Source organism: Ostrea edulis, chromosome 1 (genome assembly GCF_947568905.1).
Source record: "Ostrea edulis chromosome 1, xbOstEdul1.1, whole genome shotgun sequence".
In the NCBI taxonomy this organism is placed as follows: domain Eukaryota; kingdom Metazoa; phylum Mollusca; class Bivalvia; order Ostreida; family Ostreidae; genus Ostrea; species Ostrea edulis.
Window position 1 is genome coordinate 51,180,116 of NC_079164.1, and position 14,290 is coordinate 51,194,405.

The 14,290-nt window shown below is 33.3% G+C and overlaps 1 protein-coding gene across 17 annotated transcripts in view; it reads left to right on the top strand.

The window, feature by feature from the left end:
* Positions 1 to 14,290, top strand: part of LOC125650963 (mannosylglucosyl-3-phosphoglycerate phosphatase-like) — a 47,850-nt gene that overhangs the window by 8,551 nt on the left and 25,009 nt on the right. For 13 of the 17 annotated variants that reach the window (XR_008799824.1, XR_008799823.1, XM_048879591.2 and 10 more), the window contains 4 exons: positions 10,268 to 10,496; positions 12,913 to 12,999; positions 13,143 to 13,282; positions 14,052 to 14,177. Coding sequence is in view for 15 of the 17 variants with exons in the window: in XM_048879591.2 (XP_048735548.1) it covers positions 10,328 to 10,496; positions 12,913 to 12,999; positions 13,143 to 13,282; positions 14,052 to 14,177 (522 nt within the window). In the remaining 2 variants the exon portion in view is untranslated. Of the gene's footprint in view, positions 1 to 3,492; positions 3,591 to 10,267; positions 12,507 to 12,912; positions 13,000 to 13,142; positions 13,283 to 13,792; positions 13,900 to 14,051; positions 14,178 to 14,290 lie in introns of those variants that run through there. The other 4 variants (XM_056153393.1, XM_056153407.1, XM_056153410.1 and 1 more) reach the window with 4 other exon arrangements.

Here is a 14,290-nt window from a genome sequence, read left to right on the forward strand (position 1 = left end):
TCAATAGTTGTCTAAAACTCTAATAAACAATAAAAAAATACACAACTTTCATGTTTTTATTTCATTTTCCCCCTGAAAATCATCGTTTTCAACAACGGAATATGGTCTTTATTATATCACATGCTATAAAATATCCAAGAGCATTGGTAATTTATTTCTGTGAAACAAATTCTACATACTGCCGCAGTTCCATTCTCTTTAAAACCAAAATGCTTCCATACAGGGGACCTTAGATTTGCCGGAGAGTTTTTAATCACGATTCCCGAGTTAGCGTCCGCCATTTTTGTTGTAATAAATTGTAAGGTAAAAAACCAAATCCGTGTTGAATTCTTTATTTCCGGAAAAAAATGTAAACATGAACTGAATCGAAATTTGAAGATGTTGAACCGAAAATTGAACCGAATGCCGTGAATCGCGGTTCGAGTGAACCGCGATTAATTGTTTCAGCCCTAGTCAGGCCTGAGTAACATCTGAGTATCACACAAACATCCTCCTCAGTCAGGCCTGAATAACATCTGAGTATCACAAACATCATCCTCCTTAGAGTCAGGCCTGAGTAACATCTGAGTATCACACAAACATCCTCCTCAGAGTCAGGCCTGAGTAGCATCTGAGTATCACACAAACATCATCCTCCTTAGAGTCAGGCCTGAGTAACATCTGAGTATCACACAAACATCCTCCTCAGAGTCAGGCCTGAGTAACATCTGAGTATCACACAAACATCCTCCTCAGTCAGGCCTGAGTAACATCTGAGTGTCACACAAACATCCTCCTCAGTCAGGCCTGAGTAACATCTGAGTATCACACAAACATCCTCCTCAGTCAGGCCTGAGTAACATCTGAGTATCACACAAACATCCTCCTCAGTCAGGCCTGAGTAACATCTGAGTATCACACAAACATCCTCCTCAGTCAGGCATGAGTAACACCTAACACACTCCATATTTAGTCATTAATAGAGAAATTTAACAAAGTGACCATGTCCTATTCAAAACTTGAATCATTTTACCCTTTACAGTGATACAGTTCATTTGCTAGGTACGTGTTTACATACAAGTTTTCTCATTTTGGTGATCATGGAAAGTTAAATTGTTTATACATATTATCATGTAAAAATGCTTTAATCTGATTGGCCTAGAAAAGTTTGAACAAACATATTGTTTTCCTGTGGGAGTAAAAACCACATCCTCTAGGGCAGGGTTTGACACTAAGGCATGTCTGACCGACCGAGTCTACTAAATGATAGGTCCGGTCGGGTAAAATGTCGATTTACTAGTCCGACTGGTCGTGTTAAATAATAAACAAGAAACTACCAGTCTTGAATCGTGTGGTGGAATAATCTCTATTTTTAGTTCTAATAAATAAGTCGCGGTCGGTAGTGATGTTTTACGACATCTACTCGATGTTAATTTTAAACAGTTTATTTGAATTGACTATAATAAAGTGTTTATCAAATTCTTAAATTACGTAGTAAATGTTTGTCATTAACATGAAGTATTTAAATATGGAGAAACTATCAGGGGTTTTTTCTGGAAAGTTGGTCAGGGCTAGTGGATATAAAGTCAGGTCTAGTAAAAATCATTTGAAGTAGCCCGACTGGTCTAGTGCTCAAAAAAGTAAATGTCAAACCCTGCTCTAGGGTGATAGTATCTAGCAATGGGAAACAATACTTGACAATGAATGAGTTTTAAAAAATATCACATATATCAAATTGATGTGCATGTTATGGTTTGCTGTAGATTTTTGAAAGATGACATGTCTTGAGTGATTGAAATAGTTGTGTTCTGCAATGTATTACAATTTAGAAATTCATTTCAAAATTAAGGATTATCTCCCTCATGCATAGCTCTTATCCTTGGACGAATTTGGCTCCACTCTTTTGGCACACTGTTTTTGGCTATATTTAGCTCTAAAACTTCATAGTTATTTCGGATTTCAAACATTTCGGTTGAACATCACTGAAGAGACATTATTTGTCGAAATGCGCATCTGGTGCATCAAAATTTGTACCGTATAAGTTTTACATCAACACATTGAATGAAAGAATTTGATTGAAAAAAAGCAAACAATAATTATCAGTCTAGCAGGAGTCATAAAAGTGATACATTTACGTTGTTACTATTGTAGAAGTGTTACATTTACCATGTAATTATTGCAAAAGTGTTACATTTACCATGTAATTATTGCAAAAGTGTTACATTTACTGTTTAATTTTTGCAAAAGTGTTTCATTTACTGTTTAATTATTGCAAAAGTGTTACATTTACTGTTTAATTTTTGCAAAAGTGTTTCATTTACTGTTTAATTATTGCAAAAGTGTTACATTTACTGTGTAGCTATTGCAAAAGTGTTACATTTACTGTGTAACTATTGCAAAAGTGTTACATTTACTGTGTAACTATTGCAAAAGTGTTACATTTACTGTGTAACTATTGCAAAAGTGTTACATTTACCATGTAACTATTGCAGAAGTGTTACATTTGCATTGTAACTATTGCAAAAGTGTTACATTTGTGTTGTAACTATTGCAAAAATGTTACATTTACCGAGTAACTATTGCAAAAGTGTTACATTTACAGTGTAACTATTGCAAAAGTGTTACATTTACCGCGTAACTATTGCAAAAGTGTTACATTTACCGAGTAACTATTGCAAAAGTGTTACATTTACCGAGTAACTATTGCAGAAAGTAATGTTTGGAAATTGTTAACTTTGATTCAATTTCTATGGCATGCCGTTTTTTTTACATTTATATTCCTCTTCAAAGATATATTATAAACTTTAGAAGATATCTTATAAAAGTTATAAGATATCTTCTAAAGTTTATGAGATGTCTTATATCCTTTATAAGATATAAGGTATCTTATAAAGTTTATGAGATATTTTATATAACTTATAAAATTTCTTATATGTTTTAAATTATAAGATATCTCATGAAAATAAATATATAAGATATCTATTTTTTATAAGATATCTCATAAACTTTATAAGATATCTTGTGTAGTATACAAGATATCTTATATAAAATTTATGAGATATCTTATAAAGAATAGAAGGTATCATATATTTTATGAGATATTTTATAAACTGTAAATTGTATGAGATATCTTATAGATTTATTAGATATCTTAATAAAAATAGATGATATCTCATATATTATATAAGATATCTTTACAGAGGAATAGATATTTTCACTATGTTGAAATTTTCTTGTAACATTTGTACAATAATGTAGATAAATAAAATTAGTTGATTTTTGTGCTTTGTTATGAGTATCTTGACATTTAATGTAATAAACAAAGGTGCATGTAGTGGGGGGTAACTTTGACAATTTTCATTCGTAGAAAACTATTGTCAACCAGTGAAAATGTTTAATGTTACCCTCAACTACATGTACATGCACTGTTTATGTAATATTCCTACACACAATACATATACTACAGACAGAGTATGCGTTTCCTGCATGGTGGTGATAGAAAGGAAATGTAGTCAGTGTCCCCCCATATACTACTTTTTAAAAACACACAAACAGTATATATTTATTACATGTATTAGCTTCCTGGATATCAGTGTATTTCACTTTACCAGGTAAATATAAAATGATCTCATTTTTAGGTCATCTGTGCAAACTCAGGTGACCTATTGCAATTGGTTGTCCGTCATGATACCCGGGGTAGGGGTTATTGATGCTAAATTAAAACTAAATGGATATTTCATAAGAGCAGGTAGTCCTTTACCAAAATTGTAAATTTGATGATCCCAGGGGTAGGGGTATTGGGGTGGGGCCAAAATGGTCAGTTGTTAAATGTGTGAACAATAGAAATTTTTAACTTTTTCTTGATTACTACCTTTCGAATTCTTTTCAAATTTGGTATGAAGCATCTTTGGAACAAGGGGAACATAAACTGTAAATTTCAGGATTCCTACACCCCCGGGGCCTTAGGGATGGGGCAAAAACTACCCGAAATTGACAGATTTTCAAAAATCTTTCTCTGGAATTGCACATGTTTAAAGAAAAACTAAATGCATAGCAATGTAGAGCAGGAAGGCCTCTACCAAAATTGTAAATATCATGATCCTCGGGTTAGGGGTTTTGACCCCAAGGTGCATGGGGCCAATCTTAGTATATATAGTATTTATGTGTAAAACAATTAACATCTTCTTTAGTGCTATTGATACTAAATTGAAACTAAATGGATATTTAGAAGGAGTAAGTAGTCCTTTACCAAAATTGTTAATTGCATGATCCTATGGGTAAGGGTTTGGTTTCAGGGTGGTGTCAAAATGATATTAATGATTTGAAGGACTTATTTAAGTTTGCTGATACTGTATAAAATCTAAATGCATACTAAAGAAAAGCTGATAAGGATTTACAAAAAATGGTGAATTTCACAACCCAGGATTTTGACTCTAGGATGGGTCCAAATTAGTCATATCTTTTAATGTTAATACACATATTATGTAAAGCCTCTCATCAGTGTATGCACTTTTGAGGGCACTGAAGTTTTAAAAACACATCTTGTTATATACTGTTGCTGAACATTAGAATTTAGCTCAGATATTCAGAACAGGAATTTTTTTCTAGATTTCATAGCCCTTGGAAATAGTGATACTTTTCACCAGTACTCAGGTGACTGATAAGGCCTGTAGGCCTCTTGTTAATAACATTGTAATGTTGGACATTATCACAACAAGGGTACCATATCTTCCTATGTCAAGATTGGGACTGGGTGAAGCTATAAATTATTATGTTGGAGGGTTGTATGCAAGCCTGTCCTCACCATAGGTTAAGTGTTAAATTATTTCAAGATGCTACTCCACATGAGTAAGCACTTTATCGGCTATTCGGTTTTATCGGACATTCTGTTGAAAGTGGTTTCTGACTGGTAAGTTTATTTGCTCAAAATCATTGTGATTGACATTCTATTAGGGCATGGCAATGGGTTTGAGTTGAACCGTAAATATTAAAATTCAAGAAAAATGTACTGATATATTCTGTAGTGTTGATGTAGAAGAATAGGAAGTTTAGAGGTGTAGAATTTACCAATTTTGTTAGGCATAATTTGGTCACAATTTTTATTGTATGTAAATGCAACCCGACATTTTCTGTCAACAATATAACATGGTCAGTGCCGGTTGAAACAAGTTTTGTCAATCTACAAGCAATAGTTTTGATTTTAATTGGAAATCCGGTTGATTGTTTTTAATGTTATCGGAAACTCCGGTTTTGGTTATCGATAATTAGGTTGATGTTAACGTAGAGGATAGTAAGAATCATACAAATTACTCAGCATTAACCATTTAATGAGTTGTATATGAAACTAAATAAAGTGGAAAAGACTTCTCTTCTAATAAAAAGTGCAATTTGTTTGCCCTTGTTTGCTTTTATAAACAAGTTGTTTGATCTCTTCATCGGGCTTTGCTTTTTTTCTATGTATATTACAATAAAATTAGATTAAAAATGACTATCAGATACAAAAATACGCAGAGTTCTACGTCTTTTTAACTTATAACAGAGACATATAATACTCTGGTTATGGTGACAAACATAATCAGGCTTAAATTGCAATGTTATTCAAATAAGAGTGAATATTTGAATTCATGTTTGTACAAGTACAAGTATATGTGGTGTGAAATTCAAAGAATGCAATGAAAATTAGAAATGTGTTGGAAAAGACAAATATCAAACAATGAAGCAAGAACCAGCCTTATAGCATAATATCAAATGCTCAGTAAATAAATGTGCCAAGTGCATGAAAAAAGCCTTTTTTTGCATAATTATCGGACTAAATTGCATTGGCACCAAATTGCATGTAATGCATGGTTGGAAATAATGTCCTCATCTGATAGAAAATGACTGTACTATCAAGTTTGGGTTTGATCACGATGGAGAAAGGGGCATATATTTATCCCTGTTCATCCATCTCGATTGAGTTTTATGTTAAGTGCGTTTTGGTGCATGTGTCGGCCACTATACATTCTATGTAGGAATTGGCAGTTGCATTTAATTTACATGTGGATTGGTCTTTGGTAGGTAGTACATTAAGGTTTAGGTCTTAGTAGGTTACTGTAACATATAGATGTATTTTTGCTTGTGTGTCTCTGGTAAGTTTACGAATTATGCCGTTTTCTCATTTTATAGCCTTGATATTTGACGTGTTAAATCATTAATGATTTATTTTCTGTATTCCATAATATCATTGGGATGGTTATCGATACAGTGTTCTACGCGCTATTATTCAAAATTACATGTCAAGATTTAGCTACAGTAGTAGCATGTGAAATTATCCATGGTATCTGAAACCAAAATATAAAACTTGGATTCAATAAATACAAGGGTTACAACTATTTTAAAATATTGATGATTTTACAAAGATGCAATATCATAGACCAATATCAAAGCAACCCAGAAATCGTGGACGTTGTCACATTTTTAAATGATCAATCAACAATCAGATAGTAGTCATAGACCATTTTATAGCAAGGGGCTTAGATTTTATAAATGTTTTCAAAAATCCACATTTTTAGAAAAAAAGTTTTTTACTGATTGTTTTATAACTGGACATCAGTCCAAGCCCCATCTTCCTAGTATAAAATGTCCCATATCTTACATGTACTACCTTACTATTTGCCTGTCAGTTAATCACACACATACAAATTGTCATAAGAAAAACTCTTTAATTTCCATTAGATCCATCAATTCAGTACCCAGTAGATAAGGATGATGCAACGTAAATATTATAATTATATTGCCTCTATTACTTTGTTCCCGACACTTAACAAAACGAGTTTCACAAATTTTCTATCACTAAAACACCAATTTAGTGTCTAGTTAATGCTGTATAAAGTATTTTGAAACATGATGGAAACATTATTTCTGATAACATAAATATTGAAAAACCGAATTTTCCAATAACATTTACCTTATTGCCGATAACATGTTTTTATCCCACTCGATGTTTTTAATAAACTCTACTGTTTTCTTACTGTAAGTTTACTTTGATCTATCATTTCTTAAAGGATTATCTAAGTCATAAAAATGCATATGAATATCCCTTCTTGAATAAATACAATTCTTCACTGCCCTAGTATCACATTTTTGGTATGAATTTTCTATTTTCGGTGCTGTCATAAATCTCTTAAATGGGAATTGCTAAAAGTGCACTTTTAGCCATTGAAAGGATGATCATATACCTATCTAGTATTACAATTACTGCTGCATAGAATGTCTTTATCAATAACGTATGAACTTACCCTATGTTTCCCAAACATACAACATCATCAAACCGAATGTTCGATAACAATCGAATAGCCAATAACGCGTGTACTGTCAACATGCTCAAATGATATCTGATTTTATCGTAAACAAATGCTTATTTTTTTATGCATGTAGTTGTCTATCTGGCTTCAACTGTTAGGATATACTATGCATGTGAAGTTAGTGGTTTTACTTCTGAATTCATGGTCATTAGAGACTTTGGCTGGTGAATATCATGTGAAGTTAGTGTTTTTACCTCTGAATTCATGATCATTAGAGACTTTGGGTGGTGAATATCATGTGAAGTTAGTGTTTTTACTTCTGAATTCATGGTCATTAGAGACTTTGGTTTAATGGTGAATATCGTGTGAAGTTAGTGTTTTTACCTCTGAATTCATGGTCATTAGAGACTTTGGTTGGTGAATATCATGTGAAGTTAGTGTTTTTACTTCTGAATTCATGGTCATTAGAGACTTTGGCTGGTGAATATCATGTGAAGTTAATGTTTTTACCTCTGAATTCATGGTCATTAGAGACTTTGGTTGGTGAATATCATGTGAAGTTAGTGTTTTTACTTCTGAATTTATGGTCATTAGAGACTTTGGTTGGTGAATATCGTGTGAAGTTAGTGTTTTTACCTCTGAATTCATGGTCATTAGAGACTTTGGGTGGTGAATATCATGTGAAGTTAGTGGTTTTACTTCTGAATTCATGATCATTAGAGACTTTGGCTGGTGAATATCATGTGAAGTTAGTGGTTTTACTTCTGAATTCATGATCATTAGAGACTTTGGCTGGTGAATATCATGTGAAGTTAGTGTTTTTACCTCTGAATTCATGGTCATTAGAGACTTTGGGTGGTGAATATCATGTGAAGTTAGTGTTTTTACCTCTGAATTCATGGTCATTAGAGACTTTGGGTGGTGAATATCATGTGAAGTTAGTGTTTTTACCTCTGAATTCATGATCATTAGAGACTTTGGCTGGTGAATATCATGTGAAGTTAGTGTTTTTACCTCTGAATTCATGATCATTAGAGACTTTGGTTGGTGAATATCATGTGAAGTTAGTGTTTTTACCTCTGAATTCATGGTCATTAGAGACTTTGGGTGGTGAATATCATGTGAAGTTAGTGTTTTTACCTCTGAATTCATGGTCATTAGAGACTTTGGCTGGTGAATATCATGTGAAGTTAGTGTTTTTACCTCTGAATTCATGGTCATTAGAAACTTTGGCTGGTGAATATCATGTGAAGTTAGTGTTTTTACCTCTGAATTCATGATCATTAGAGACTTTGGGTGGTGAATATCATGTCAGTAAGCTAAGATAAAGAGACGACTAAATGCATATATTATTTGATAAAGCAGGTATCCTGCCTATGTTTGTCTCAGGGTATACATATGATAGGCCAATAAATCTTCCTAATTTCAAGTATGTGGAATAAACAAATGTACTTTAGTGATAGAGGTTTTTAAAATGATACATTTTAAAATTTGTTTTCATACATGGACTTAATCTGCACTGCATGTTAAGGTAATGTGATGTTTCATCTTAAAATATGGAATTATTGACATTTATAAGGTCAGTACAGTGAATAAGCTACCAGAGACAAGATTCACTGTGAAGATAACAAACCATAGTCAATCTCAGAAATCCCATAAAGGATACAAATTTGAGAACAGGGCAATAGTGTTGTGCCGATAATCAGAAAACATCGATTGTTGAGAAAATAAAGCTACCGATTTCAATGATTGATTATTTTTTCCCCACAATTGATCATAGGATTTATACACACTTCTTATAGAATGCATTCTGTAATTGGCCCATATCCACCTCTACAAAGCCTACTAGTGCAAAGAACGAAAAGGTGCATATTATTAGTTATCTAGACACTTGGAGGGGTAATACGAAAATATACGGGGTCCTTGAAAAAAAATCATATTGAAACAAGAAAGAAAGACATTTTATTGATTATATTCATATTTTTATGTATTGTTTTAAAATATGAATGGTTGACCCATTTGTTATGCTAAACGGAACAGCCAATGCACCCTTTGACCTTGATGATGCTCTATATTTGGTAATGATTACACAGACAGGTGGTACTAAAAAACGGGATCAAACTAGTTTGCAAGAAACATGCATTCATTGTCCAAGATGAAAGCAATGTCAATTTCAATAGAAATATAAGAGAAAAGATTCAGTGATTGTAAAGATATATACATGGGTGCATGGGTGCTGCCTGGTTGTTTGTCTGGAAATTGTTTCCACTCCATAACCTTTAATTAACCTAAGAAACAATAGGTACAGTACTATGGATTCATTAGATTTCTTGGGAGATCAATATTCCTGGGTTTCAAGGGTACCCATATCCCATGAATTTCAAACCACAACAAAATACACAATTTATACAATTAATACATTTATACAATTTTTCAGTGTACAGAAATCATATCCATGAAATTAAATCCCAACAAAACAGTAAAATCTCCACAATCAAAATGAAAATTGACCCCAGTGAATCTAACTGATTCCACAGTACTTTATACTTATGCAAAAGTTGTTTGACTTTGTACCAAGGTTATTTGCTCAAATTGAAAATCACAGGGAGAAAAGATTGAATATTCATATATGTAACAAGTTTGTATTTGTAACATATTTGTAATGAAGAAACATTTGAAACAAATGTTGCGTGTGAGCTAAAAATAAGTATTTACCTTGACTCAAGGTCATATATATATCAAAATTATTGAAAGAGTTATTCAAAAATTGTTTTATTGACCATATCTTTGCAATAAAGATATGTTCTTACTTGTCACAAAAGCTGCATTAGACTATCATTCTTTTTCAAACCCTTCTTTTTAATATGAAGAGTAGTCTTGTCGGGTGTAATGATTTGTGTGTAAATGATACATGTGGCTTTTATCATTACCTTTGATTAGAATTAGATTTAATTAATGTCTATGTATTAACTTTTTTGTTTGATTGACTTAAATGTAATTTACAGGATATTCAATTCCATGAACAACAGCAGAATTTTTTGTTGTAACTGGTTGAAGACATAAAGATGCCACAAAATGATCTGGTCATCCTTCACTTCAATGATGTGTACAATCTGGAGCCTCAGAAGGAAGAGCCTGTGGGCGGAGCTGCAAGATTTGTCAGCTGTGTCAAGTCTTACCAGTCACTGAACCCCCTGGTGCTGTTTAGTGGGGATGTGCTCAACCCCTCTCTGTGTAAGGCACTCCAGATATTATACATGTAATCATAAATGCTACAAACATTGATATATAATAGTGATTAAACTATAAATAATGAATTGAAGCATCATATTTTTAACACAATGTTAACATATTGACACTTTAAGATTCTACATCATTGAACTGAAAGTTCAAGTGATCGTCAGTTGTATCAATCGTATGTAACTTTCTTGCATTTTCTACTTCTATTCAGTGACCCAGTATCAGCTATCTTGCCACAAAGTAAAGGAGATTCAAGATTGTTCGCATAAAAAACATCTTTCCTTCTGAGGAAAGAAATGATAGAGTAGATTCTTGCCATTTTTAAGAATTTTTTTCTCAAGTCACAAGTTATGCGATAGCTTCCTTGTTCAGTGTACATTGAAGTGCAAGTTTTTTCATGTAATGGCCTTACCAGGGACCAGGATGAGGCCACAATCTTTGAATAGAGGTGTAAATTTTTACAAAGAAATATACAGGGAAAAGTCTTTCAAAATCTTCACAAGGAAAATGCTACAATTCACCAGAGAAGCACATGTGCATGCAAAATTCCTCTATTATTAATGTATAGTAAAATATCTATGTCTCGAATATGGGTTATCAGATCAAATACATGCTTATGTCTAAGTCAACTGAAGGTCCCGGCTGTGTTCCCTATATAAATGATTTTAAAAACTCCTGATGTATTGAACATGGTAATCTTGAATACCCTGCTTATGTGTAAGCATCTTCGAGGTCCCAAGCCCTAATTCCAACTTGATTATCTTGAAGTGCAGTCAATTTTCTAGTCTGCTAAATATACTCATTACTTCACACATTCTCGCCCGTGGCTATTCACACCAGTTCTAACTGGCGAGTGCTAAGTTACCACCTCCCTATGCAAGGTTTCCATGTTGCGGTTATTGGTATGACAGCTTGGGTTTAAAGTTAATAATCATGAAAACGATATAATAATGTATTAAATAATTTGTGCTTTATCATTGACATTATAACACAGAAAATAGAGAAAACATGGTTCAAGGTGAACTAAAATTAAACAATTACGATGAAAAAGAGGCACAAAATATTTTCATCCTTAAAAATGTCTTAACACAGTAAAGACAAGCCTCTAACTCACGGCAGGTGTGACCGGTCGATAAGGGATACTTACTCCTCCTAGGCACCTGATCCCACCTCTGGTATATCCAGGGGTCCATGTTTGCCCAATTCTCTATTTTGTATTGTTTATAGGAGTTTTGAGATTAATCACTGTTTGTAATCACCTTTCATTTAGAACATTGTTGAATATTGCGTATTTTTGTAGTGTCATATAATTGTCTTTTTAAATTCATCTTTTTTGTTTCTTGCGTTATAGCATCGTCAGTTACCCACGGGTGCTTCTATTCGATTATCTCCATTATGAGGGAGCGTGAGTGGACTCAAAACCGTGGTTTGCGACGATGACGTTATAGGTTCATTAACTACAATGCAATAGTCACATCCCATTCAACCTTGATATCCTAAGCACGAGATATGTGCAGTTATTATATTTTAGAAACACACTTTATATAAAATTCAATGTTTTATGAAGAAGAAAAAGAAAGAAATGAAAATGTTTTTCTTTGAATTACTACAATAACTTTAATAAATTTATTACTTGGATAAAAAAATAACAGAAGACAATGTGATTATCATTTATAGTGCAAGTGTTATGCATCAAATGAACACATAGAAACATAGGGGAAGTCACTAAACGAAATTAGAAGACAAGTTTAAATATCTTAAACCCCTGGATATCTCAAAATTTTGTTGGAGTCCCTCGGACTGTACAATTCACAATGTTCAGTGCCAACATCAGTGCACATGTTTATGTTTGTAAACATCAATAAATATTGTACATTTAACTAGGCTATATGTTTCCTTCCCATCATCACTGACTGTGATTTCAGATTGTTTATATTATATATATTATTTGCGTTTATGTCACTTATAGGCCTATGCACGCAAGCCGCTTGTAGACCTCTATATGTAAGAATTATTTACAATTATTACAATCTTCCAGAAAACGGAAAAAATTTTAGGGACACATGTGAAACAATTTTTGAAATGATGAATTGAGTGTTAATATTATTATGAATTGAGTGTTAATATTATTAAACCAAAAAACAATGCTTTACCTGCACATCCATGGCATGACAGTGTTTACTGGTATTTTCTCTGCCGAAAATTATGTTTTGTGTTCACATTTTTTTTGCAACTGTCAGCTGAAACAGCGTTACTTTTTTTGATCAATTGTGACGCTTTTTAAATTATGTCACAAAGGTCCCTTTTTGCTTGATGCAACTCAATATATGAATTCCAAAGTATGCAATTTTTTTTTGTCATGAGAAGTATCTATGGCATACATTATCAAACCTTGTACATTTTTTTGTAGTGAGTTTGTTCTTGAAGGGTGAGCAGATGATACCTGTCCTGAACGCAGTAGATATTCGAGCTGCAGTATATGGCAACCATGAATTTGGTAATAATTTGGATTTCTTTTTCACTCTGCCAGTAGTAAGTACAGAAAAATTATTGAAGAAGAGATCACTGATATCTGACAATTTATGTGGTATTTGCTTGTTGAAAATGATTGCACACTTAAGTGTATTTTTTTCTGTCTAGATTTTGGAGTTGATCATTTGTGTGAAATGACACAGAAAACAAAGTTTCCTTGGTTACTTAGCAATGTTATTGACAATTTGACCAATAAACCCTTAGCAGATGGACAAGAGTCCTGTATTATTGAATGGAATAACTACAAGGTAAGCTTTAGATTATACATTATCTGTAACAGGGAGGGCGAAAATTCAAAGGACCAGACCAAGATTTGACATGTTGCATTTTCTCCCTTCATGTTACATTTGATGCTGTAGACCAGTCCCTGGAACTAACAGGTGAAAATACCTGCCAGGTAATAAAGATCCTGGGTTGATGTCTTCAAGGTGTGGAGACATTTCAGGAGAAAGGAATGTGGCAGTAAGATGGGTTTAATCGCCAGATAGCTCAGTTGTAGAGCACTTGACTTAAGATTCGGGGGACTCAGGTTCGAATCCTGATCTGGTCTGTTGCATTTTCTTCCTGTTACATATCATATCGTTATGAAAGTGGAAAAGTTTGAAGGAAAGGAACACATTGCTTTGCATCTGTCAGTCAGTTGATACACAAGATGTTGACTGACTGATAAATAGAGAACACTTCCTTTTATGCGTGTAGTATTCAAATCTGAGGGGTAGGTTTGTCATGATTAATGAGTGACCACTATTGATTTTCAGTTCAAAAGGTCAATGGTTACATGGCTTTCTGTCTTGCATACAGCAATTGTAGTCTGACTGATAACTCAATAACCATTTGCCTGATGATCATCAAACTTCATGGGCAGGTTGGTTAAGTATTACTAGACTAGCCATCTTAATTTTCGGATCAAAAGGTGTAATTATCAGATCAAAGATCACATAGGGAACACGTATTCTGTAGTACATGTATACACATGCTATATGAAATTTGTGATTATATATTAAGGATATTTGTTAGATAGGTTTAGTGGGTCTAGTGGAAGAGGAATGGATGGAAACTTTGGCTACACTGGATCCAGAAGATATCACCTATGTGGACTTTGTCTCCAAAGGGAAACAACTGTGCAAAGACTTAAAACAAAAGGTAGCTTTATTTAAGTGTAAACATATCACAGAATCATTTGCAATTAACAATATTTTAGAAATGTGTCACTTATTATCCCCCCCAATTGAAGTTTTGGAGGAGGGTATACATAT